This window comes from Sus scrofa, chromosome 6, assembly GCF_054392235.1.
Source record: "Sus scrofa isolate SSC_HxYL_T2T_F1_AM1 chromosome 6, Sscrofa_HxYL_maternal_Yorkshire_Landrace_v2.0, whole genome shotgun sequence".
Taxonomy (NCBI): domain Eukaryota; kingdom Metazoa; phylum Chordata; class Mammalia; order Artiodactyla; family Suidae; genus Sus; species Sus scrofa.
The window spans coordinates 100,871,289-100,896,217 of NC_139388.1; the positions used below are offsets into that span (position 1 = coordinate 100,871,289).

The window sequence follows — 24,929 nt, forward strand, 5'->3', positions numbered from 1 at the left end:
TGTTGTTTGTAGGACCCGGCACTGTGATGTGATCTGACCAGGGTTTATAGCAGACTATAAGGATTTCTAAAGTCAGAGTGAGTAAGAGCTGAATGGGAAGGTTAGCTGGGGAACCATAAGAACCATTTTTGAAACAGGTTTTGAAACACATGTAGTACCCCTCCCCATTGTGTACTTTGTGAAAGTTGAAAAAAAGGAGACGTGTAGCACTGATTATTTTTAATGATTTTTGAGCTATGGTTTGACCACAGCATTAAGTACAAGCAGGAAAGGCTGATTTCATAACACAAAGCACTTAGAGCAACATCTTTCTTTAAAGATAACAGACTTGGGTCTAAGAAAGACATCACCATTGCTCAGATAACAGGCACAACAATTGGGAGTCTTTTTCTGTGTAGAACTGGGAATCATGTTGAAAAGTAAGTGGATTATCATAGCTCATGTGAACAACTAAAAAGTTCAAATGCAGCTGTGCTTTTTCATTATAAAGCAGTCTACTGAAAATTGAACTAAATGCTATGGATAATATTGTACATATTTGAAAACAGCTTTTACACCAGAAAGTGAGATATTGGAAAGCCATAAAATGAAAAATAGCAATATACCAGCAAGCACATGAAAATGAACCAGTGACATTAACAGTAAAGTTTCAGCCTCCATCAGTTCTGTGGAAAGGAAGCAATGGTGTGGTGACAGATGTCCGGAGTCTCAAACATCCACTCTGTTTGGCCGTCCTCCCGAGAGGTGGGACCTGGGGCAGTATTTGACAAGCCGGGTCCTTGGCCCTTGAGCTGAACCACCAGGGCCACTGCACACACAGATCTGCATCTTCCCATGAAAAGTCGATCCAAGAAGGCCTGACTTCTGCTCCGTTCGCATCAACAGTTGCAGAGATGTTTTCAGTTTAAGAACAGTCAGTAACTTGTTTTCTGGAGGACAAGGGTATGAGTCCATTGTGCACGTACAGCACAGAGCAAATCACAGAATTCACTGGAGTTAACATCCTCTGATGACAGAGTAGACTGGAGACATCGGATGGGCGGAACTTGACTGATGGCCTCTGTGGACAGCACTGGGAAGCTCCATGCTCGTACCCACGATTCACTGGTCGACAGAGCGAACACTGTCATGGGCTTTTCTGTTTTTAATATTAAAATGTTTGAAGACAAATGCAGAGGCCACAGTGAGACACTGAAAACGGAGTTGGAAGCAGATGGTGTGTCAGAGGATGTCTGTGACATGCAACGTGGTCCCCAGTTGGCAGCAAAACCTACTTTGGTTCTGGGGTCGTGATCACCTGGAGACCCCAAAAGGGAAGACTTGGCCTGAGAGCCAGCCAGCTAATTAGAACCGGTAACAAAGATGTTTCTGAGAGTGAGGCTTCTGTCAAGTGCACTGATTTGTCCTGAGTTATTTTTCCTGCAAATGCTACTGCTTGTCCATTGGTTCCACAGCTTCAGTTTGTCAGAAAGGCACAGAGACAGATGGTCACAAAGGCATCTGGGCTGCCAGCCAGTGTGCTTGCCCTGAGAGGTTCTGCCATGGGACCTGCCCTTTCATTCTACAACATGGGATATAAGGTCCCTTCAAGTTGAAAAATCAGTATTTTTTCCTAATTAATACTGGTCCAACTGAGCATTTACTGAAGGGATTAAAATAAGCATCTGATGGGACTAAAAAGCTGTGGGATTTTTTTAAATTATTTCATTAGAAGTATTTTCACAATGCAGATTCAAGTCTGATTGCTATATATTTGCTGGCCATAGGCTGTGTCTTGCTTGTTCGGACTTATTGCCCGTGTGTTATAATATTGATGCTTAGTAGGAAAATGAACTACATAGGCTTTTTTATCTGTGTGCATCCTTTTGCAAATTCCTTACAAAAGAGGACAAAGCATATAGGCATTTAAAAATTCTATGCCATTTCTGTTAAAATTGGTATCTATACATTAGATTGCAGTGTAAAGAAATGTTTATTCTACCCATTGGGTAGGAAATGAGTATAATGTTTTCACTTGGCATTCAGCACCTTACACATGAAAACCTAAGACAGGCCCCGAAAAGCACCATTGTAGGTCAGGCACACAGAGGTGGGGCCTGGTTCCCACATCTGCTGAAGACACCTGGACCACTTAAAACTACTACCTCCCCGAGCTCTTTAAAGGACTGTTCTACATAGCCGGCCTCTAGGGCTCCCACCCCAGCACGTGCCCCACACCCACCATATGTCACCCACACTGAGAACAGTGCTACCTGGCCTCTGTGGCTCCCACCCCAGCACTTCCCCCTGCCCCCACACAGAGCATGTGTCACACACACTGAGAACAGTGCTGCCTGGCCTCTATGGCTCCCACCCCAGCACTTCACATGCACGCGCGCGCGCACACACACACACACACACACACCTCACCATGTGTCACACACACTGAGAACAGTGCTGCCTGTACAGCTCCCTCTCTGTGAGTGAGCTTTCTCACTCGGCTGACCTGGAAGATAGCAGCAGTGGCAGCAGGTGATCCCAGCCGTGAATGTGAACTTGAACTGTGCAAGATGCAGCCATGTGGAAGGTGAAACCACCTAAGCTAAAATCCTAACTCCTATAAAGGGCTGGCAAGGATGTCCACAGCCACCCACGTCTCTGGGACCTGCATGAGACCTGGGTGAGAGCAATTCCTTCATCTGCATTTGCTATGTCCCTTTAGAGACACTGTCCTCACACTGCAGGGACTTGGAAATGCGTCTGCACATTGCCAAGGCTGTCGTGACTGGGGAACAGGCTGAGCAGAGGGGGAGCCTGGTTCCTGCTCTTCTGTCAAGGTTGGGGGTATGGGGGTGGTAAGGCCCACATCCAGCACTGGTGCATTTCTGGTTTCAATGTATAGACAAGATCCAAACACTAACAAAAACCAAGTATCCTTCCCAGTTTTTCCTTCACAGACACGGAGGTGTGGGGAGCATCCCCCAGCCCCTGCCTGCGGCAGGATCCACCAGCATGGCAGCCTGTGGCCATGGCAGGGGGAGCTGCTATGGAAGGTGGAGATGGAAATGGACTCTGTCCACCCTGAGCAGCTTTCTGACAGTGCTTTGCCTCTGAGGCCGTCTCATGCACCTGGACAAGAAGATCCAGGTAAGTGAGGATGGAGGTGATAACCTGAAGCTCAAGACGCACTCATCTGATTGCAGGTCTCCTTGCTCATGAGGAAGGTCCCCAGTTTCCTGCTAGCCCATGTTCTCGCCCAGCAAGGGTGACTGGGTTTAAGTGTCGTCCTCATGACAAACCTTCCTAAGCTCTGCCCCTCGGCTGTACTCGGGCTGTGTGTCCAAGCATATCTGTGGTGCAGTGGTCAGAAGGTATGCTTGTCAAGGTTTTTTTAATAATGAATTTTGGTCATGGAAGAGATCAACTTTGTAAATGCATAATTTGTTTAGCAGAATATTCTCTGTACTAAAGGGTGGCCTTAGTGTCTGAGGAACAAGGCTTTCTGAAAAAGCCAGTAGGTGCTGGATGTTCCTGTAAACAGGACTCAGTGTGCCTGGGCTTCATGCCCTGTGAGTTGCTAGGACAAAGAAGTCACGGAGCCCCACTCCCACCCACTGCTCACCAATGGCCTAAAACCCTGGTTTCTAAACTGGACCCGTAGGCTCCACCATCATCCTGAACGTTAGGCCGCAATGACCAACGTGTGTCTTCACCGTTGCTCTTCCTTCTGCAGCAGGCTGGCTGCAGCCTTCGAAGGAACAGAGGTCCAAAGCACCTTCTCCCTGTGTGTCTGAGAATTGACGGTCCAATTTATGACCCTGGCTTTTAAACTAATTCATTATGGAGGTCCAGCCTCAGAGACCATTCGAGCCCTGGTCTGATGCATCTGCAGCTTCAAACAACAATTTCCATCAGAGGCAGTTCTCTAGGGTGGTGAAGGGAGCAACCTCTGTCCTGAAGGATAACTGATGTTACTTGAATTCAGTGTTTGGCCAGGCCTGTGGACACCTGCCAAACATCCACGCACTTACAAGTGACTACAGGCTCCCTGTGCTTCACCTACCCGCTCCAGCAAAGTGTAGCTTTGGAACCAAGACACCATCAGCGCTCCTCCTCATGCTGCGTCAGAGGGGATGCCTGGCCAATAATCTGCCCAAGCCCCCCAGGGGGTCCTAGCTTGACAGGCATCTTCAATGGTGGTGTGAAAGGAAGTCTCACGCCCCTCGAGTCCACCTCCCTCAGGCAAGGTTCCCATGGCCCTCAGCTGACCTGTCAGGGGCCATCTCTGTGTGTCCTGGGGATCTCACCACAGCCCTCACTGAGCTCGCTGCCCAGCAGGGCTGGAGTGTAGTGACAGCCACTGACCACCTTCTCTCCTGGAGTCTGGCTAGTGCTAGTGATGTTCCTGAGAGAGGTGTCCTCCAAACCAGACCCAACCCAGGGACCTACCGAGCAGGGGGAGCCTAGGAGAGGAGTGGTGGGTGGGACTAGCAGTGGCAGTACAAGGTCCCCCACCGGGCAGCCACCTCTAAGACCAGGACATGGGACACTCAAACTGCAGCTCAGAATCCCTGTGAGAGCAGTCAGGGAGCTGTAGAAGAGCCCCCACCCTCACCCTGGGTGCACCAAAGGGAGTGAGCAAGTAGCAAGTCTCCTGGTTTACTGGAGAAATGTTTGTAAATGTCCACAGTAGCCAACTCAGACTAACAGCATTTCAGGTTAGTTTTCCAGTTGCATTTTGGCTGCAGCTTGTGCTTTTTGTCCTGTGCAGAGTCTAGCCTCCCTCACACAAGGCTTCCTGTGCGGGCCAGCGTGCTGTGCGGGAGGACTGCCAACTGTCGTACTAACCAGCCATCCCGGCCTGAGCTCAGTTTTCCAGGAAAGGGGCAAACACAGGAACACGCTGAGCAGTCACAGGTTTCAACAGTATACAAATAACCACCTTGCATTTTGAACGATTTATTGCATAAAATAACGTGTGTATCTGAGTATGTTTCATGCTACAGTGAAAAAAAAATCTGAATGATGGAAGAAACTGCGCTGCTGGCGGACCAGGGCAGCACCGTGTGGCCCTGGGTGTGTAAGTGCAGGTGTCGGTCATTGTTAAAACACACAGCCTGAGATCAAGAGGGGAATGCTGAGGTTTGCCTCGTCCATCCAGAAGTTGCAGATGTTTCAGTGACGCATCCACTGAGATGTGATGAACTTCTTGGTGAATGTGGGGCTACGTCCTTTTTTGCATGGCTGTGAGGTAACAACCATCCACAGGTGAAAAAACATACAGAACTTCAAGTAAAGCTTCCTCGTTATCTTAAACACGAAGACAGTGCAACTTTTAAAAACGCAGCATCACAACACAAATTAACTCCTTGCATTCATCTGACTTCACTTTATACCTTGGCACACAAAACAGGAACTTAGAATCATATTTTAAGAACAAAAGTTCCACAGTTTGGGGCGGGGGGAGGCAAACCGAGGCTTCACCCCTGTAATGTATAGCACTTTCCTCTGTACTCGGGTTAACTGTAAAAACAGGGCACTCTGGCCTCTTCCTCTGCCAACTCAGCTTTCATAAATCAAACGCCCCCACTGTCTTCCAAGCACCCCTTTTCCTGGGTCCCCATGCACACCCTTTGCCACAACCAGCCCTGTCCCCACACTGCCTCCATGAACACTGCAGCCAGACTGGAGGTTTGTTCCCGTCTGGTCTGTCTGCCGCTACCCTGAGAGGGATCAGAAAAGACCGCTCGTTGCGCTGGCCGGAGCGGAGGGGCGACTCCCTCTGGCACCTGTGCCCGGCGGGTCAGGCGAGGTCCCCAGCCTTCCTGTCCTTGCCCTGGGCGGGCGGCACCATGCTCCCGGGTGCCCTGGGGGGCACGGGGGCGGAGCCGCGGGGACAGCCCATGGCCTCGCTGTAGGGTGGGGGCGGCCCTTCCATTCGCCCGTGGCTGCTGCAGGTGCTGGCGCTGATGCCTGAGTGGCTGCTGGGCGGGCACGGGCCTCCGCTGCGCACCGACGCCAGCCCGTCGCTGTCGAATATGGTCCGGTTGGGCGGGGCCCGCACAGACTCGCGGTTGAGCTCCAGCTGCTGCTCAGGGTCCCGGAGCTGCAGGGCACAGGGCCCCTGGTACGGGGGCGGCTCCTCCCCATCCGACAGGGAGATGGTGGGGGGGAGATCGATGTCGCGCTGCACGAAGGGGTAGGTGGGCTGGAAGCCGCCGAACCTGTCCCGCTCCCTCTGGAGGAAGGCCGGGCCGGGCACCCCGTCCCTGAACCGCGGGCCGAACATGAGCTGCACGGACAGAAAGGGAAGTTCACGCCTGGTCTGTTCCCACCCGGCTGAAAACTTCTTCCCCGACAAAACCAGGAAAAGACTATTCATTCGAGGAAGGGTCGTCTTCTCATGACTTCCATTACCTTCCCAAGCCACGATGGTTCACTCTGGATAACTGGTACTGAAAAGGTGGGATTAATGGAGTCACTGTGCTTACATGCGTCCCACCGGGTCACGGGAAAGCAGGAGCCCCCCTGCCTGCCCACCTCCTTGGGGCCTGCTTCAGGCACACAGCCCCTGCCTGCATCTGTGCCTGCGATTCAGAGCGCTGGGGAGTGGGCAGGGTTTCCACTGTAAATTTAAGTTGTAACCTCTCCCGGGATGTCCCTGGAGCAGGCACGAGGCACTGGGTCAAGTATGAATCATTTATAGGAACTTGGTGCCCTTTCCAAGGTATTCCTTTAAAAATAGGTAACAAGGGACTGCTTTTCTTTCTGGTTCCCAGATTTTGTTTGTTTTGTCTTTCTGAAGGCCATACTTGCAGCATATGGAGGTTCCCAGGCTAGGGGTCTAATGGGAGCTGTAGCCACCAGCCTTCACCAGAGCCACAGCAACGCGGGATCTGAGCCACGTCTGTGACCTACACCACAGCTCATAGCAATGCTGGATCCTTAACCAACTGAGAAAGGCCAGGTATCGAACCCGCAACCTCATGGTTCCTAGTTGGGTTCATTAACCACTGTGCCAGGACGGGAACTCCCCCGATTTTTCCAGTTATTTCTTTCCTGCAGTTATTTTTGGTTACTGACATGAAAATTTTTATATTCCAAAGTAAATAGGATTATAGGTAGTTTTTCCCCCCAAGAGAATCGAGGCACTCTGTTTCTTACCCCACTGCCACCCCACCACCCAGACTTCTTCTAGAAGAAGGATATATATATGTATGTAAAGATGTATGTTCATCCATCAACTTCTTTCGCACCGTGGTTTAACTTATTTTTAGTCATATGCTTTCAACTGGGAGATGGGATGAATGGTGGCATGATGTTTACAAGCTGCACCACACCCATCATCTCATCCTTGGCAGCTTAAGGCATCAAGTGAACATCCCAGATTTTCTGAGGTGCTTTGGCCAGAGAATCACAGGCCTGGGGGCTGCTAGGAAAGCCCCTCCCCTACCTCCTAAGTCAAGTTATAGGCAGGCGTTTGACCTTCATCTGTGCTGACAGGTTCAATCCTTCCACTGACCTGATTCATTCCCCTCTCCTGCCACCGCCCCCCATGTCCAGCCCCTTACCTCTGAGGCAGGCCGAGGTCCAGAGCCGTCTAAAGGCCACAGGCGTCCTTCCTGGCAGAATGGAGGGTAGGGGAACGATAGCACAGGAAGGTCATTAGTCTGCACAGCTGCACCCAAAGCCAAGAGCTCACCCTCCAAGGCGAGCGGGCTGTTACCACCCAGAACCGAAGAGGCCCAAGTCCTGTGTCACCCACACCTTGATGGAGGATTTTGGCCACAGAGGGTCAGATCCCCAAGCGTGAGAGCCCCCTGGGCATCTTCTGGTAAGTTGATTCTTCAGTACAAATGCTTACAAGGCAGGCGAACCCTGACAGCTAACTGCTCAATAGCTTTTTTTCAAAAAAGTTCATCCAGGAGTTCCCGTCATAGCTCAGCGGTAACAAACCCGACTAGGATCCATGAGGATGCAGGTTCCATCCCTGGCCTTGCTCTGTGGGTTAACGATCTGGCAATGCTGTGAGCTGAGATGTAGGTCGCAGATGCAACTCAGATCTGGTGCTGTGCCTGTGGTGTAGGCCGGCAGCTGCAGTTCCAATTCGACCCCTAGCCTGGGAACTTACATATGCCATGGGCGCAGCCCTAAAAAAGCAAAAAGCAAAAAATAAAAAAGGTTTGGCCAGACTGACAAGGTGACAAACAGAAGGCATGATAAAGGTCACTTCTAATGCCATAAACTTTGCAGAGCATTTCCGTATAGTACCCCTGTTGAACCCAAGTTGTTGGCTATTAGCATCTGCTGGGTTGTGACTAACAGGTGCCTGCCTTTCTAGGTCCCCAGGAATATGTGAATACGACCTTGTGCCTTCATGGCCTCCTGTGGTGTGAACAGCCCCAGGTCTCAGAGGCAAACGCCATCTCCCCTGAGACCATGTGGGCCACATCCAGCAGGGCACCCCTCACTGCAAGCAGGTGTGTCCCCCTGGGTTAACCACAGGGCAGCTGCGTTCAGAGCAAGTTTGGGCTAATTGCCTGCCTGAGTATACAAACAACTCTGTAACAATGACAGAGGGACAAGTGTCTGAGCCTCGGGCCTGCTCCTCTGCATCCAGGGGCACAGTCACTCTCATTGAGAGCTACACAGAACATCCTTCAGTGTTCCACCCCTGCAACCGCAACAGCAGGTAGACGCTCAGTGCACAGTGTGGCGGCCAGGTGAACTGGGCAGGGAGGCCCCCGGAGGGGGTGGCACATTTTCTCAAAATGGAATGACCATCTTCAATGACTTATTTCCCTAGAAATGAGCAAAACTGGAAAAGTGCCCAGCCGAGGCCCCCAAGCCTTCCACATACTCGTATTTCAGCAAATTCTCATCTGCCTCCCTGTTCCCAGATCCCCACATGCTTCTTGGCCTCTGGCAGTCTGGAGCCCCTCCTGCTGGTGGCACCCCTCCTGGTCCCCCCACCCCTCTGGCCCCTTGGCCTGCTCCTGGTGGGCAGTGGGGGGGGATGCCTCAGGGGCCACACTCTCCCTCCAGGCTCACATGGCCCCTTGTGGATCCCGCCACAGACCTCATCCCGCAGCACCACCCTGGCCTCCCCTCTGCTGCCAGGATCCCCGCAGGGCCTCTCAGCACCTGTGCCCAGTGCCCACGGCCCCTCATGAGAACGACACATGCCACCTTGTCCCCTGGGCTGGAACCTTGAGCTGAGAGCCCATTTCTTCATCTGCAGATAGGAGGAGTTTTCCCTGTCTGCTCCTTCAGGAACCATCTCCTGTCTCAAGGGTACAGGTGCTCACACCCACACAGTCACCTTTCATTACACTCAGGCAAGCCATGAAGTGAGATCGTGGTGCCATGGGAACAAGACCTTGCCTGTACCTTCACCCGAATGCACTCCCTCTGTCCCAGCTGTCTCCTGTGGGGACTGTCCACTGTCACTTCACGGCCACCCAGTTCATCCTCATCTTCATCCGCCACAGGCTGAAGGTTCTGGGCCACCCCACCCTCTGTCACCTCAGCGAAGCTGCTGGGACACAAGCAAGTTGGCCTGCCCCCTCTGGCTGCTCAGCGCACTCCAGTTTGCTTTCTTACTGGCCTCGTTCTCAAGCCAGGTCTGGTGTACCTGTTCCTAGTAAGGTTACTGGAGACACTGGAACGGAGCAGAATGCACCAGGCTATCCCTCCAGCCCCAGGACACTTAGAAGGGCATCCAGCTATGGGGAGAAGGAAGTGGGCCCCACGTCCTGTGTGTGAGCAGGCCCCCTCTTCACTCTCTGGTTTTTCCCAGAACAAAGGTGGTGACAACTTCGTATTACCAGACAGACAACCCCTAACATCCACCCAGGTGTGGGTCTGTGAGGGCAAGTGGCCTTGAGCTGCTGTGATGTGACCTCAGACAGCAGTATGTGTAAATCCCTTTGTGGTGACACAGTTTGTGCAAAGCAAGGCCCCTGCTGAATATTTTGGCTTCTACTCAAAGGTTCCCCCTTCCCAGTGAATGAACATATCACATGGCCTTAAATATTTGAAAATCTGTTTTTCTCCCTGTCCTAGGGTGAGACTTTCAAAGCATCGGCAAAAATGATTGCATCTGCAGCAACACCTTTGCCTTCTGATAAAATCAGTTTTCTCTGTTCTTCCTTTCCCCGGGCAGCCTCTCCAGCAGCCAAGGCTTCAGGGCTGCTGCCTCTCCCACCACTGTGCCCGAGGACGGCAGTAACTGCTCAGGTGTGAGGGCAGCTCCTCATGACGTCAGTGTCCTCCCTGAACCAGACTCTCCAGCTACCTCTCCCTCCCAACTCCACTCCACCCAGGGCTCGGCCCTTGAGAGAAAGACAAATCTCGAAGGAAGCTCTGCTGGGAAGAGAAGAAAGCGAACCCTTCCATGTGCAGAACACCGAACAGATCAGTGAGGCCACTAGGAAGCAGGCAGCAAAGGAGTGTGCAGTGCCTCCTGGGCTCGGCTGGGAGAGTGAGCAGCAAGCGTGGGCGCCAGGGGGACCCACACGCGTGAGCCTCCTGTCGCATGTGAGAGGCACAGAGCGAGTGCTTCCCTGCAGCCACAGAGCTGGTGGGGGGACAAAGCCAGGCCCCGGCCACCTCCCTTGGTGTCTCTGACAGCCCTGGGAGCCTCCCCAACAAGGGCCACTCGGAATTAGAATTAGAGGATTTTTTTCCCCCAGAACAAACCACACCAATTTTTAGGAACAAAGTAAAAAGAGACGAAACAAACTTAGATTATTAATGATAATGCCTATTTAGAAGGCTGCTAAAACTGGTTCATAAAAATTTTTATCAATTTTAGTTAAAACTCTGAGGATAGCCTGTTTGTCACAATACAGACCATGTTCAAATGCACTCCCTTGGGAGGCCGTAGGCTACAGATGCTCAGAACAGTCTGGGACAGTCTCGAGCATCAGCCTACGTGAGCAGAGGGTGTGTTCTCACTGTAAAAGCACCACACAGACACGTCTCCTCGCAGGAGTCTTAACACAGGCCAGGCCCTCCCTCTGTCCACCGCCACTCCCTGTGTCCTTTCGACCTTTCTCTACAGGGCCAGCTTGCAGCTCAGCTAACACCAGCCTTACTCATTGTCGCCCTGGGCTGTACACCAAAACGATATCATGAACTTCATCAGCAACATCTGAAGACTCTAAACAAAGTTTGGCTGGTACCAAAAATCAAATCCATCCTCAGAGAACAGGTAAGAAAAAGGAAGACTTGCCATCATTGAGAAGTTCTTTAAAAAGCCTCTTGAAAATGTTACTAATAATAACCTGTAAGCTCTGAAGGTAACGTTAGAACCGTTCGGAACAAGCTCACCAGCATAAAGATGATCTGAGTTACTCGCTTGCTTTAAAGACACGTCTTGGGGACTCACTGTGTTATACCCATGGCCCAGCGTCCTTATCCAATTTCTGCCAGCAACTTGGCCTCCTTTCTCTTACTTGAAGGAGACATTCTCATTTGAAGCTCTTAAAATTGTTTAATCTCCTAATGCTTCAAGGAGGAACCTTTTAAATAGCTGGTCTGCAAAAGGCATGTTCCTGCAGAGACAAACAGGAGGCAGACGGTAGGATCCAGTGCCTGAAACGGGGTGGCAGGAATCCAGCGTGGGGAGCCTGTGCCCTGGCCAGCCAGCGGTCAGAGCCTCGCCCGCTACACTTCACCATCAGGCGCTCGTTTTTTGCACTGAAAATGGTTCACATCTATCATTTTAGAAATGCTTTCCTAATGCAGGCTGACGTAGGCAGGGATGAGCTAAGGCTGAGGCACAGGGGCCAGAATGGGCTGTGGGCCTGCCCTTCCCTGGACCTGGCCATACCTGCAGTGTAGCCGGAGTGGCTTCTCGAGGCATCCAGGGATGGAGAGGAGCCCACAGACTGTGGCCCTGCCCCAAGCACGGGCCTGGGCAGCTATCCTGCCCAGACTCACCTGGCTGAACAGCCCATCTAGTGAGAATGATCTTACTTCCACAAGGAAGTCCTCTCATTTTTCTGAGAGCCAATGGCCCTCTTCATCCATCTTTGTTTTCAGCTTTACAGTGGAGACATGAGGGCAGAAGAAATTGTTTTCTCTAAAAGCAATCACCAGGCAAAGCTGCCTGCAGCTGAGGCCCCATGCAGGGGTGGGACCCCAGCCAGAGGTCGGCCCCAGCCTGGGGAGTAAAGCAGGAGTACAAGCCAGTGTGGCCGATATGCTCGCTTTTCAAGGAAAGGTGTAAATTTCCACTTTTACGTGAAATTTCCCCGTTCTTACAAGACGGAGCAACTTTTGTCAAGGCAGCCTGTGGGGGGACCACAGAGCTGGCAGGGCTGGTGAGGCTGGGGCCCCAACTGCCGGCCTGGCGCTGCTTTGGCTCCAGGGAGGCCATGCACCGTACTTCATAGTTGATTTAATCCCTGCAGCAGCTGGTAATGAAGACATGCCCGACACAACTCCTTTAGTTATTTTGTTAATTGAAATTGCTGGTTTTACAGGTCAAAATGGCTGCACAAGCAGAATTCACGTGGTTCGAAGCGAAGAAAATGTTCCTGTCCCTCCGCTGTTCCTAGTCGGTGGCCAGCTACCTCCACCTCATCCAGGCAGGCTGGCTGGCCCTGAGGGCTGGGCTACAGGGTAGGCTTCAGAAAGGCCTCTCCTAGCTCTGGAGAGGCTCCAGCGACAGGTGCAAACATCTTTCAGGGCCAGCCAGAGATGTGTCTGGAAGACTGAGGCCCTTCTACTGTTTTCCCATTACTTAGCGGTCCAAGATAATGAAATCGAGACAAGTCTCAAAACTCCTGAATCACATAAACCAGGCTCCAAGCACTAAGGCAAGGCCAACTCAGCAAGAACACATCCGGCTTTTGTCGCAAACCCAACACAACTGCAGCCGCTGCTACGTAAGCACCTGCTTTGCTTATAACTTCATGGAAGTCAGCTCACTCTCCATTTTCATCCAGAAATGGCTGCTTGCACCGAATTCAGGGCCAGACCACCCTGTGCCCCTGCTCCCTGGCACAGTGTCTCAGGGACACTGTGGTGCCACAAGCTGAGGGGCCTCGGCCACCACGGTCTCCCTCTGTCCTCCCATGGCCAGGGACAAGCTGCACAGGTCTGTGGCCTCCCACGGGCGTGGGTAGAGGCGCCAGGGGCCACGTGAGGAAGGGCTTTGCACAAAGCACACCTTCCGAATCAGGGAGGCTTGGCCCAAGGAAGCCGCTGGTCCAACCCCTGTTTCCAGAGGATGCTCCCTGAGAAGCTCAGGGGTGGTTCCAAGTTCCTGGAAGCCCTCCTGGACAAAGGGAAGCCCCTGGCTCACCCCAGGGCTCAGGTTTCCTCAACCAAATCAGAGTGTCCTCCTCAGACACAAAGCCCAACATGTTCCTTTCTGTTTCTGCCCTGATTCTCAAGGCTTCCCCAAGAGAGAAGTAAAAATAAACTTAACCAAGTGTTAACACCAAACCCCTGAAAGCTGATGAACTAGATACCCAGCCCTTCTCACACCAGCTTAAACTAAACACACTTCTTAGCAACACGGCCATGAGACCTCACTCAGTTCTAGAACAAATGGGCCAAAAGGCCACCAGCTGAGGGGTCCCAGCTCTGCACAGGCTGAGCCTTGGACGTGCACCCACAGTGAGGCCAGCAGGTGGCGCCCCACACCTATAAGCTGCGCACCAGAGGACGCAGTGGCTCCTGAGCAAAAGGAGAGGCCCTTGGAGCTCTGACGACAAACACAGAAGCACTCAGACCTCAACACCCGAGCAGCTCCGAGCTCATGGCTTCCCTCCCAGGCACAGCCTGCACACGGCCCCCAGGAAGGGAGGTGCTCGCAGCTGCCCCAGGCCAATCGTCATGCCCATCACACCCTTCGCACAGTTACAGTACCTGGTGCACCCTCCCCACACACAGAAGACCCTCTGGAGACCCCCCTGGCTGCCCCCAAGATTGTGAAACAGCAGGAGCCAGGTGGGTGCCACTGACTCAAGGCTGGGGCTCTGCAGCATCTCCTTCTGGACTGGTCAGTGCTGGCCCACGGGCACTGAATGACCAAGTGGACAAAGGAAAGGCAGAGCTCAGACCAAGAGCCCCTGATGGGGCAGGACCAGCAGCAGTCTCCACTCTGGCCACACCTCCCAACCAGCCACGAGACCCACAAGCATCACAGCATCAGCCACCACCCCCACTTGCCCAATGGTCTGCGGGACCATCAGGGTCTCTGCTGATGGGGAGGCCTCCGTCATCTGGGGGGCTGCCCTGGGCCCTGGTGGGCTTTAGAGTGTCCCTGCGGCCCCCTCCTCGAGCAGCGACAGCCAAACACACCTCCAGTGGCCAGAGGCCCTAGTTGGAGCAGTGAGTGAGCAGCGGCTCGCCCTGGGTGAGATGAGGGGAGAAGCAGGCAGTGCAGGGACAGGAAGCCTACTGGGCCACACCCACCGTGCTCCCTGGGTCTGGACCTAAGGCTGGGAGAAGACGTGAACTGGGAGGTGCAGGTAGGGCCTCGAGTGTCTCTGGTCAGTGTGAAAATGCATCCTGAGTGTGAAACACCAGGTAGCAGCGGCCACAGAAGCTGAGGCTCCAGACCTGACCTCCATCCCTGGCTCAGAAGAGAATGCAGCTCCAGGCAAACCTTCAAGCATCCACTAACCAAGCCGGGCTGGGCCCTGAGTGTCCTCAGCTGCCTATGTAGGCAGCCCCTAAGGGGCCTCGAAGAGTCATGTTGCTACCTTCTCCATCTGAAGAAATGGACGTGCAGCCCCTGGGGCCAAACTGCTGCCCCAGAAGGGGCCTGGGGACCCACTTCCAAGTGAACAGAAGACCCCCTGCTGCCTCTGCTCCGGCTGGGGCAGGCGTGCCAGGTGTGCTGTCTGCACTGCAGGGAGGGTGGGACCCAGGCCTTCTGTCACTGACCCCAGCAGAAGGTGTAACACGGAGCTGGGATCAGCTCCTGGCAGGGGCCCGGCGGGGCCGGCAGGCCTGTCTCACAGCTGAGCACGAAGGCTGGCCATGCTGTTTCTGCCACTGCTGCCATGACAAGGTTTTCTCTGGGCTCTCTCTTTAAACCCAGAAGAATCACACGTACGCTGGCCTTCTGCATCCATGATTCAACTGACCCGAGATAGACGATCTTTGGGGGAAAAAAAAAAATTTCCAGAAAACCCCAAAAAGCAAAACTTGACTCTACCACACTTCAGCAACTACATCATGTGAAGAATTGTTCAGTGACCCAGACGTAACATAAAGCATGTGGGTCACACGCAAACACCGCAGTGTTTAGTATCAGGGACTGGAGCATCCAGGTTTGGTGTCTGGGGATGTTGGGAGCCAGTGCCCCAAGGATACAGTGGTATTTTGTGTCCCAAACTTGAGAAGAATGGTCCCCTCCTGCAGGTGACAGAGCTACTCAACAGCAGGGGTCCTCGGCCCCAGGACCTGAGAGAACCACACTGCTGGGATGACAAAGGGCCAGGTTCACAGGGCCAGGGGGCTTGTGGGCCTGACTGGGGACCTGGGGATGATGGAGGAGACAGCAGAGGGCCAGGAAATGCAGGAGGGAAAGAGGTTCTTCCTCAGGACCAACCTGAAGCCCCGCAGCACAGCCGGTCCCCCTGCACAGCCCCACCATTCCCTTTTGCTCGGCAGCCAGACACAGAACCACAGGGACAGACTGACGGTTCACTGAGCAACTGTGCCCATGCAGTGTGCCCCCCAACTCTGGGTCCCAGCAGAACAGTGCACCACACTCACGGCGGCCTCCCAAGCTGGTCCCCAGACAGCCCTGGTCCTGACGCACTCAGGGTGGGCCCCCTCCGCCCACCAAGGAAGCCTCGGCGTCATGCGCCTTGGAAGCAGTGTTCCCAGGCTCCTCTGAAGGTCCAGAAGCACAGCTTGGAACAGCCTCGTGTGGCCCTGGGTCCCAGGCAGAGATCACAGAGCAGTTTAACTGAGTACCAGTGTTTTATTTCCCAGTACCAGTGTTTTATGTCCCTGTGCAGCGTCCAGGTGTGATGTCCGTCACACCACAGATTCAGGCCAAGAAGTCTGCAGGAGCCTTAAAACCAAGCTAAAGAGACTCGCTGTTCCATGAGGCCAATGGAACCCACTGCCCTCATCCCCCTGGAGACCCTGGACTCTCACTGCCCTGCTGCTGTCCCCAGCTTGCCGCACCTGGGCCGGCATCCCGCCCGGATGCAGGACGCATCAGTGGTCCCGGACTGAGTTCCAGCGCAGATGGGACTCATGTGTGACACTGGGGAAGAACCCCCATACCGCCAAGCTCCGCAAGTTCAAAACAGGTGCCAGCAGGTGGTCCAGGGACAGAGGTGGCACCCAAGGGCTGGCCCGCCCACCCACCTCCCCGCCAACACCCAGGGCACACGTACCGGCTGCAGCCCGGCCTCCGGCCTCTGGCGCTGAATGAAGGAGCGGCTGGAGACTCTGTAGCGGTGCAGCAGGCAGACGATGACCACGACCATCACGGTGACCACCACCACGACGACCAGCACCTGGGCCAGCTCCAGCTCCGCTGTGACAGAAGAGGACAGTGTCGGCCTGAGGGGCGCATTGGCCCCCAGGGGCAGAACCCTCCCTTGTCCTTACAGTCCTGTGTCCCGTTGGCCCCATAGGACTTCCCGGGTGGGGGGGGGGGGCTGTGGTGTGACGGACATCACACCTGGACGCTGCACAGGGACACCCCTCTTCCCCGGGCAGACCCTTGGGTGCCATCCCCTGGAGCCTGACAGCATCTGCCTGTCCCCTACGCCCCGTCCCGCCAGATCTGCCCACAGTGACAAAGTGGAAGAACCATGATTCCCAAAGTGCCTCTGCCCAGGGCCTGCACAGCGCCCTGGAGGAGAGAGGCCTGCAAAGGCTCCACCCTGGGAAGCAACTGAGAAGGCCCGTCTGCACCCACTGCCCCCAAATCGTCCCCAGCACTCCGCCTGTGCACACTAGGGATCAGGGGGGCTCAGCCCTCCTGCCTGTGGCTTCCAGCTGCCCCCCACCCTAAGAGGAAGCCACAGTGCAGGGGTGGCAACTGAAGAGCAAGGCTCCAGGAGAAGAGGACAGTGCTCGACTCTGTGGGGCGGCAGGGAGACCTTAGGCAGGGCCGGGGGTTCTGTCCATGGCGGTTCTGCTTGCGACTTGCAACCACACACCCATGTGCATGTGTGTGCACAAACACCCATGCACAGGGGTGCACACATGTGCACAGAAACAAGGATATACAAGTGTACACACATGCATGAACACGCACATGGATACACATGCGTACACATGCATGCACAGACACATGTAAGATATACACGGGGGCCACACGGCTCAACCCAAACGTCACCACTTACAAGATGAGCCCGTGTGCGTGTGCGTATGTGCGTGAGAGACAGAGACTGTGCCCCTGCCCCAGTGCTTGCTGTTCCTGGCATCAGGCACGGGGGCCTAGCTGCATCACTAAGAGGCACACTGAGGACAGACCCTGGAGCCCAAGCGTGGGTTCTGGGATGACCATCAGCACAGTGCCTGGCTGGAGGGTGGCTCCCACAGGCAGGGTTGAGGCGCGCGGGTGGCCCAGCACAAGGGGGCTTTTTGGAGGAGCAGTGTAGAGAGCGAGCCACCAGCCCACAGATCCCTGCTTGGGGACGAGACAGAAGCTGGGGAACCCAGGGCCACCAACATAGCACAATAACTGACCCAGAACAAGGCCTTGTTTTCCCAACTTGTATTTTGACTTTGGAGGTGAACAGCCGAGTATTCAAAGCGCACCTTTCAGGTTAAATCACGCCCTGGAATTGACAGGTTTCCTCTTGTCGAGAAAACCGCCACCGCATTGCTCTACGGATGGCTTCAGTGTGGCCCCCACACATTTTCACGTGGAGGTCATTCTAAGCCATCTTTTCCTGCGTATGGAAAGCTATGTGGATGACCGGCAGCAAAACAATCCAGTTATCCTTCCCTAATTCTATGGCCATTGCAGGGTAGATATGTGTTTCCTCTGAAAAGCATCTATATTATAAAAATAATGAAGGCTGCTTTAAAACATAAAGAAATCAGATGGACACGGCCTGTAGCGTTCAAGTTCTGCTGCTCTGGCAGGCAGCACCCACTGTGACTCCCAGCACCCACACCCCCAGCTCAGGTCACCCGCTGTGGGCATCTGTGTCTTGCCTGCTGAATGAGGCCTTTCTTCTTTTTAGCCAATGGAATCCTTGTACAAGTTTGTCATGCTCTTTTCCACTTACTACGTCTTTAAACAAGAATATATGGGGGCAGGGGGGGAAAGGAGTTCCCGTCATGGTGGTTAACAAATCCGACTAGGAACCATGAGGTTGCGGGTTCGATCCCTGGCCTTGGTCAGTGGGTTAAGGATCCGGTGTTGCCATGAGCTATGGTGTAGGTCACAGATGTGGCTCAGATCCCATGTTGCTGTGGCTCTGGCGTAGGCCGGCGGCTACAGCTCCGATTAGACCCCTAGCCTGGGAACCTCTGTATGCTGCAGGTGCAGCCCTAGAAAAGCCAAAAAAAAAAGAAGAAGAAAGAAAAGAAAAAAGAATATATGTACACTGACCTCACCCTCTGTGGTGCCACTGCCCGCCCTGACACAGAAGCTGGGACTTGCTTTCTTCAGTGATGGAGTTTTGGCCGATTGGTTTTTCCTTTTTTCTACATGATCAGAAGATTGCATGTGACCTACATTTGTAAGCATCCCTTTGGAAAGGTTTCTCAAACTGAAATTTCTGGGTCAAGGACATAACCTTGTAAATAAATGCTGTTCTTGTCAAGGAGAGGACAGGGCATCTCCTCTTCATGGTCCCAACACTCTCACTTCTCACCTGGACCAAGCTGATGGCCAAAAACATGCGTCTGGTTTAATCTATTTCCCCAGTTACAAGTAATCTTTTTTTGTTTTCGTTTTTCTTTTTCCTTTTAGGGCCACAGGTGCAGCACACGGAAGTTCCCAGGCTTGGGGTCAAGTCAGAGCTGCAGCTGCCAGCCTATGCCACAGCTCATGGCAATGCCGGATACTCAACCCACTGACTGAGGCTGGGGATCAAACCCACATCCTCATGGATACTAGCTGGGTTCTTAACCCGCTAAGTCACGATGGGAAGTCCAGTTATGAGTACTCAATCTTTCCCAAGTATTGGTAATTTGTATTTTTTTTTCCATAATCACATTAGTTCACATTCATTTATTTGTAGTTTTCTCAGTTCTTAAATTTGCAAGCAGTCTTTACACATTACGGCTACAAGTCTCAAATCTGCTACATGTGTTGCAAATATTTGCTCCTGGTCTGTCACTTTTGGAGATGGGCCCAGGTCCCAGAGGTCACCATCCTGACAACCAAGTCCTGATTGGATGTGGGAATGGCAAGCCTGGCAGCAGAGACCAGCATGCAGGCCGCCTTCGCTCTCATCTCTGGGCTGACCAGTCAAGGAAAACAGACTGCGTTCTGGAGCACTAACGACGGGGACGTACGAGGCTTCACTCTTGGGGGTATAAGCACTCCCCCCAGAGGGGTCCAGAGTGCAAACTGCAGGGAACAGAGAGGGTTCTTAGGGACAAGCATGATGTCTTCCAACCCCCAGTCCTGTGCCACAGAACCCCGCCCTTCAAGCTCGGGTGGGGGCATGGGCACCTCCGTACCCACCTTCCTATAGCCTCTCACTTTAAACAGGAACATCCTACTAAAAATGCCTCATAAAAGGCAAATTAAGTACAGAGAACAGCATGGTAGGATGTGTGAGGGGAGATGAGCCAGCTGCCTCCCCTCAAAGCTTTTTGAAGTCACTGTGACTGATAAGTGACTCGGGCTCCCCCTTGACAATTCCTCACCCCAAAGCCCACACGAGTGGTGGACACTGCTCAGAGGCTGGCAGGTCCCCAGAGCTCTTACCAGCTCCTGGATATGGTTCTGTGGCCAATGGCCTGACTGCACACCTACTCAAGAAAATAACTTTCACAGGACAAGTAAAAGAAGCTCTAGAAAACAAACAACAGAAACAAAGCAAAACCCTGCATTCCCATGTCTAGATGCGCATATCAGGTGAAATTCAGCACACCTGTTCTTAAGGCGTCCAGCTCTGAGATTTCTCACTTCTGATCTCAACCACAGATGTTTTGGGGGCTTCTGGGCCTCGTCCAGCAGCTCCCTGTACTGCAGTTGGGGCACCTGCTTTCTGTGAAGTGGCCCCAGGAGCACTTTCCCCAGGCGGGCCCACACCTAGCCACCCTGGGGCCCAGGGTGAGAGTCTGTGCCTGGCGCAACAGAAGGCAGTCAGCCTGTTGCCTGCTCACAGGGGCCAAGAGGCCCCAAAGAGGCAAACACGTGCTGCTTCTGAGCCTGAGGGGCACCCAGCCTGGAGCCCGGGAAGCAGCAGGGGTGGGGGTGGGGGGGTGTGAGGTGGGGGGTGGCAGGCTAGGCAGAGAAGAGAATGAACGCTGGAAGAGCTTTTCAAACAAGCTTTAAACCCCCTATGGACACAGTAGCATTCTGAGCAAATAATAGGATACTTGAGGTTTCCAACACTTCCTGTGTCTAGCGGGGAGTCTGAACACAGGCCTCTGGTCATTTACTCCTCAATTCCCACAGCTCCTGATAGCAGCAGCAGAAGACACCAAATGCAGGCCACCAGGAAAGAACTTGAGGCCAAAGTCCAATACACACACATCCTGTTTCCTGCTGAAGGCTCATGACACCGTGATGAGCAGCCACTGCAGCCCAGCCGGGAGCCTTACAACTACCCACAGCACACACAAACCATAGTCTGAGTTCACACTTTAAGAAATCAGGAAAAGAGCAAACTGAATCCAAAGTAAGTAAATGGACGGAGGTAATAAAGATAAGAACATGAATCAGGAGTGCACGTCGTGGCGCAGTGGAAACGAATCCGACTAGGAACCATGAGGTGGCGGGTTCGATCCCTGGCCTCGCTCAGTGGGTTGAGGATCCGGCGTTGCCGTGAGCCATGCTGTAGGTCACAGATGCAGCTCAGATCCCGCGTTGCTATGGCTGTGGTGCAGGCTGGTGGTTACAGCTCCGATTGGACCCCTAGCCTGGGAACCTCCATATGTGGCAGGTGCAGCCCTAAAAAGACAAAAGACAAAAGACAAAAAAAAAAAAAAAAAAAAAAAGAACATGAATGAATGAAATAAATGTAACAGAGAAAAGCTGGTTACTTCACATGATCCATAAAACTGATAAACCTCCAGCAACAGTGATGACACTAGTTTTACAGAAACATCTCTAAGAAATGCCAAGCTGCGCAGGGAATCCAGACACAGAGGCCCAGGGGTCTAGCGAGGAGCTGGGCAGACCTGGCTGGCGGTGGTGTGGGCACCTCTATACACTGGCTGGTGTCCGTGGGAGGGCCAGCCCCGCCGGCATGAACCAGCATCCCGCACATTTCGCTACTTGAAGCTCCACACCTACAGTCTGCGTCCTCATAGACCTGAAGACACAGTGGCACCAGGCCCCTCCTTGACGCCTCCTTGCCCCAGGCCAGGTGGGCACCTCGGCCACCTTCAGAGCAGGTTTCACACAGAACACAGTGAGGTCACAATGTGGGCATGCCGACCCCACCCCACCCACGGCAGCTGTCACAGGCCGCCCTCCCACATTCCTGCCATCCTCTTGTGGCACAGGAGCAATGCCCTGTCCTCCTGGGCAGGGGCTATGGGGACACAGCCTTGGGGGTGTCCTCCTCTTCATTGATGGCTATGGGACACTTGTAAGATGCTAGATGTTCCTCAAGGCCAGCAACTTCTATCCCCAATCCTACAGACACGAGGCAGTGAGGCCTGGAGACTATAAACTGCCTCAAGTATGTGGCTGGTTAGAATAAAGACACTCTTGGAGACCTCAATGGTCAAGTGGGGAGATTCAGCCTGTGTCACAAGAATGTCACAGCTTCAAGTTCAGAAGAGAGAACAATAATCACAGTGGAGTTCCCGTTGTGGCTCAGCAGTAGTGAACCCGACTAGTATCCATGAGGACGTTGGTCCTGTCCCTGGCCCCACTCAGTGGATTAAGGATGCAGCGTTACCGTGAGCTGTGGTGTAGGTCGCAAACATGGCTCGGATCTGGCTTTGCGGTGGCTGTGGTGTAGGCTGGTGGCTACAGCTCCGATTCGACCCCTAGCCTGGGAACCTCCAGATGCCGTGGGTACGAGCCTAAAGGACAAATACATAAATAACTTATCCACAAAATACACTGGCTTACATCCTGATTCCCACACTTCTTAATCCACTACTGAATCCCCACGTGGAGCACCTGTCAGTCCCGTGAAGAGCTCCACTGCTTCCGGAGGCGGGACGCCACGAACTGGGCTCTCATCTGCTGCCCTCCAGGGCTAACCCTTGGCAGATGCCACCAAGGTACCTCGCACATTACAGATGGAGAGCACAGAGTGGGCGGCATCGCCAGGCAGCTCAACTGGGACACGCAAGCCACTGGCCCTGCACCGCCTTCCAGGGACAAACCCCCACACAGGTCCCAGCCAACCTGCTCAGAGAGAGCCAGGCCTCTGCACCTGAGAAGGCCACCATCACCTTCTGCTGGTCCTTCCTCAGACTGTGCCATGTGAGTGCACACCTTACATAAGGGCTCTCGCTGCCTTTTCCTCCCTCATCCATCCGTGCTGACTCTTCTGACATTTCCTAAACCAAGTCCCCCCTGTTGGCACTGTGTGTGAGTCCGTCCTCAGGAATCTATAGGCAGCCATTATGAACCACCACCCTTGCACCTGTCACAGCCCTGAGTGCACTGACACCACCACCCGCCCCCCACCGGGTGGAGAGCTCAGTACACCTGCCACCATCCCCACCTCTTCCCAGATGGCAGTGTTACACTGCACAGGATGCCCTGCTGGCGGTGAGCCTCCTGCCTCCTGGCATGTCCCCTCGACCTGTCTGCAACTCACTCTCAGAGAGCGTGTCCCAGGCTCACGGGTCAGAGAGGCATCAGCAGCCTCTGGGAACAGAGCAGGGGACACTCTGAGGGCACACCTCCTGCAGCCGCAGGAGGAGCTGAGGCAAAACCCCGCTGAGCCAGGGCTCAGCTGGGCTCTTTCTCCCAATACATGACTGGCACCGTTGATGGGAAAGCACCTCTTCCTCCAGGCTGCCTTCCCACTTCCCCTTGTCATCGGTGCCTCACAACATGTGAAGACTCGCTCCAGGTACACTGCCGTCTCCAATTCCAGCTGCCACTGCTGAAGCGACCAAGAAATATGCCTGCAGGACCCACTGAACTCTCCAGTAAATGCATCTAACCTAGCATGAACACGCCTTCAGCCCCCACCAGGATGGAAGCTCTTCCAGAAACTGTTACGAACATAAATGAAAGGAAAAAAGGCTCTAAGACATGCTTGAAACACTTATTTCTTCCAGGAAAACTATGAGTCCCAGCACTTCTGGTTCCCCACCCTGCCCTTACCGGCAGCAGACACCTGCAATGGGAGAGTCTTTACATACACACTGGGTTCATTTTACAGCCATTCAATTTTAGATACAGATCTGCTTTGCTTTAGAGACTAAACAAAGGATTATGAAGTTCTCAGTTTCTTGGCCCACATCTTAACCAGTTCATCTGTTTTTTATATTTTAGGGCCGCACATGCAGTATATGGAAGTTCCCATGTTAGGGGTTGAATCGGAGCTCCAGCTGCCAGCCTACACCACAGCCACAGTAACACCAGATCTGAGCTGAGTGTGCAACCTACACCACAGCTCACGGCAACATAGGGTCCTTAACCCAGTGATCAAGGCCAGGGATTGAACCCATGTCCTGGTGGACACCAGTCAGGTTCATTACCACAGAGTCACAATGGGAACTCCCTAATTTATATCTTTTAACAAAAGATAAATACAGATAAATTGGAAATATCTAGTGAAAAAACTAAAAAATATCAAACCAAACCAAACCCAACGCAACTGTTTTCCGTAACCTCCACGGGCAGCTGGTCGTGTAACTCTCAGCTGGCCCAAGGATGTTGGTGGTGGTCAGTCTTCCCATAGCCCCCAGGGACATCAGGGCAGGGACATCAGGGCCTCCAGGGCTGTCCTGGGGGCCTGACCCTGGTTTTCAAGGGCCCAGTCGGTCACAGCAAGCCCAGGGCACTGCCACTGGGCTCCTGTCAGCTTGGCACCTGCTCTTCTCCCAGGATGACACTGGTTGTACCTCCTTTTGAGGTACTGGTTGTACCTCAAAAAGGTTTTCTTTCTGAAATAAGAATTATATTTAGATAGTGTACTCCTGATCTGCTGCCTGTACTTAAGTCCAGGATGTAACTGAGTAAACATGCAAATATCAATCCTTAGGTTGGTCCCATAGATTTCTTTTTTTTTTTTTTTTTGTCTTTTTGCCTTTTCTAGGGTTGCTCCCTCGGCATATGGAGGTTCCCAGGCTAGGGGTTGAATCGGAGCTGTAGCTGCCGGCCTACGCCAGAGCCACAGCAACGCGGGATCTGAGCCACATCTGCAACCTACACCACAGCTCATGGCAACGCCAGATCCTTAACCCACTGAGCAAGGCCAGGGATCGAAACCTGTAACCTCATGGTTCCTAGTCGGATTCGTTAACCACTGAGCCACGATGGGAACTCCAAGTCCCATAGATTTCTGATGTAACTTCTTTCCTCCAACCAAGACAGCCATCATGACGCCTAATTCGTGTGTGACTCTTGGGCAAAACAAAGCTAATGCAAACACTGTAACGGTAATGAACACTGAAGCAGGGAGGCATGTCGATTGTCTTTTTTTTTTTTTTTGTCTTTTTGCCTTTTCTTGGGCCGCTCCCAAGGCATATGGAGGTTCCCAGGCTAGGGGTTGAATCGGAGCTGTAGCTGCCAGCCTCTGCCAGAGCCACAGCAACGCGGGATCCGAGCCGCGTCTGCGACCTACACCACAGGTCACAGCAATGCCGGATCGTTAACCCACTGAGCAAGGGCAGGGACCGAA

General features: G+C 53.3%; 1 protein-coding gene and 1 long non-coding RNA gene across 2 annotated transcripts in view; one reads left to right on the top strand and one right to left on the bottom strand.

The window, feature by feature from the left end:
• Window positions 1–204: 204 nt before the first annotated feature.
• Window positions 205–24,929, bottom strand: part of LDLRAD4 (low density lipoprotein receptor class A domain containing 4) — a 176,925-nt gene continuing 152,200 nt past the window's right edge. The window contains exons 6-8 of the mRNA XM_084965707.1: window positions 16,359–16,501; window positions 7,551–7,601; window positions 205–6,271 (exon numbers count right to left, since the gene is read on the bottom strand). Of these exons, the coding sequence (XP_084821833.1) occupies window positions 5,783–6,271; window positions 7,551–7,601; window positions 16,359–16,501 (683 nt within the window). The 3' untranslated portion in view covers window positions 205–5,782. The remainder of the gene's footprint in view (window positions 6,272–7,550; window positions 7,602–16,358; window positions 16,502–24,929) is intronic.
• LOC146402700 (uncharacterized) lies at window positions 10,145–13,437 on the top strand. The gene is made up of 2 exons (XR_014807599.1): window positions 10,145–11,194; window positions 12,471–13,437. It is a non-coding gene; the product is annotated as an uncharacterized LOC146402700 (long non-coding RNA).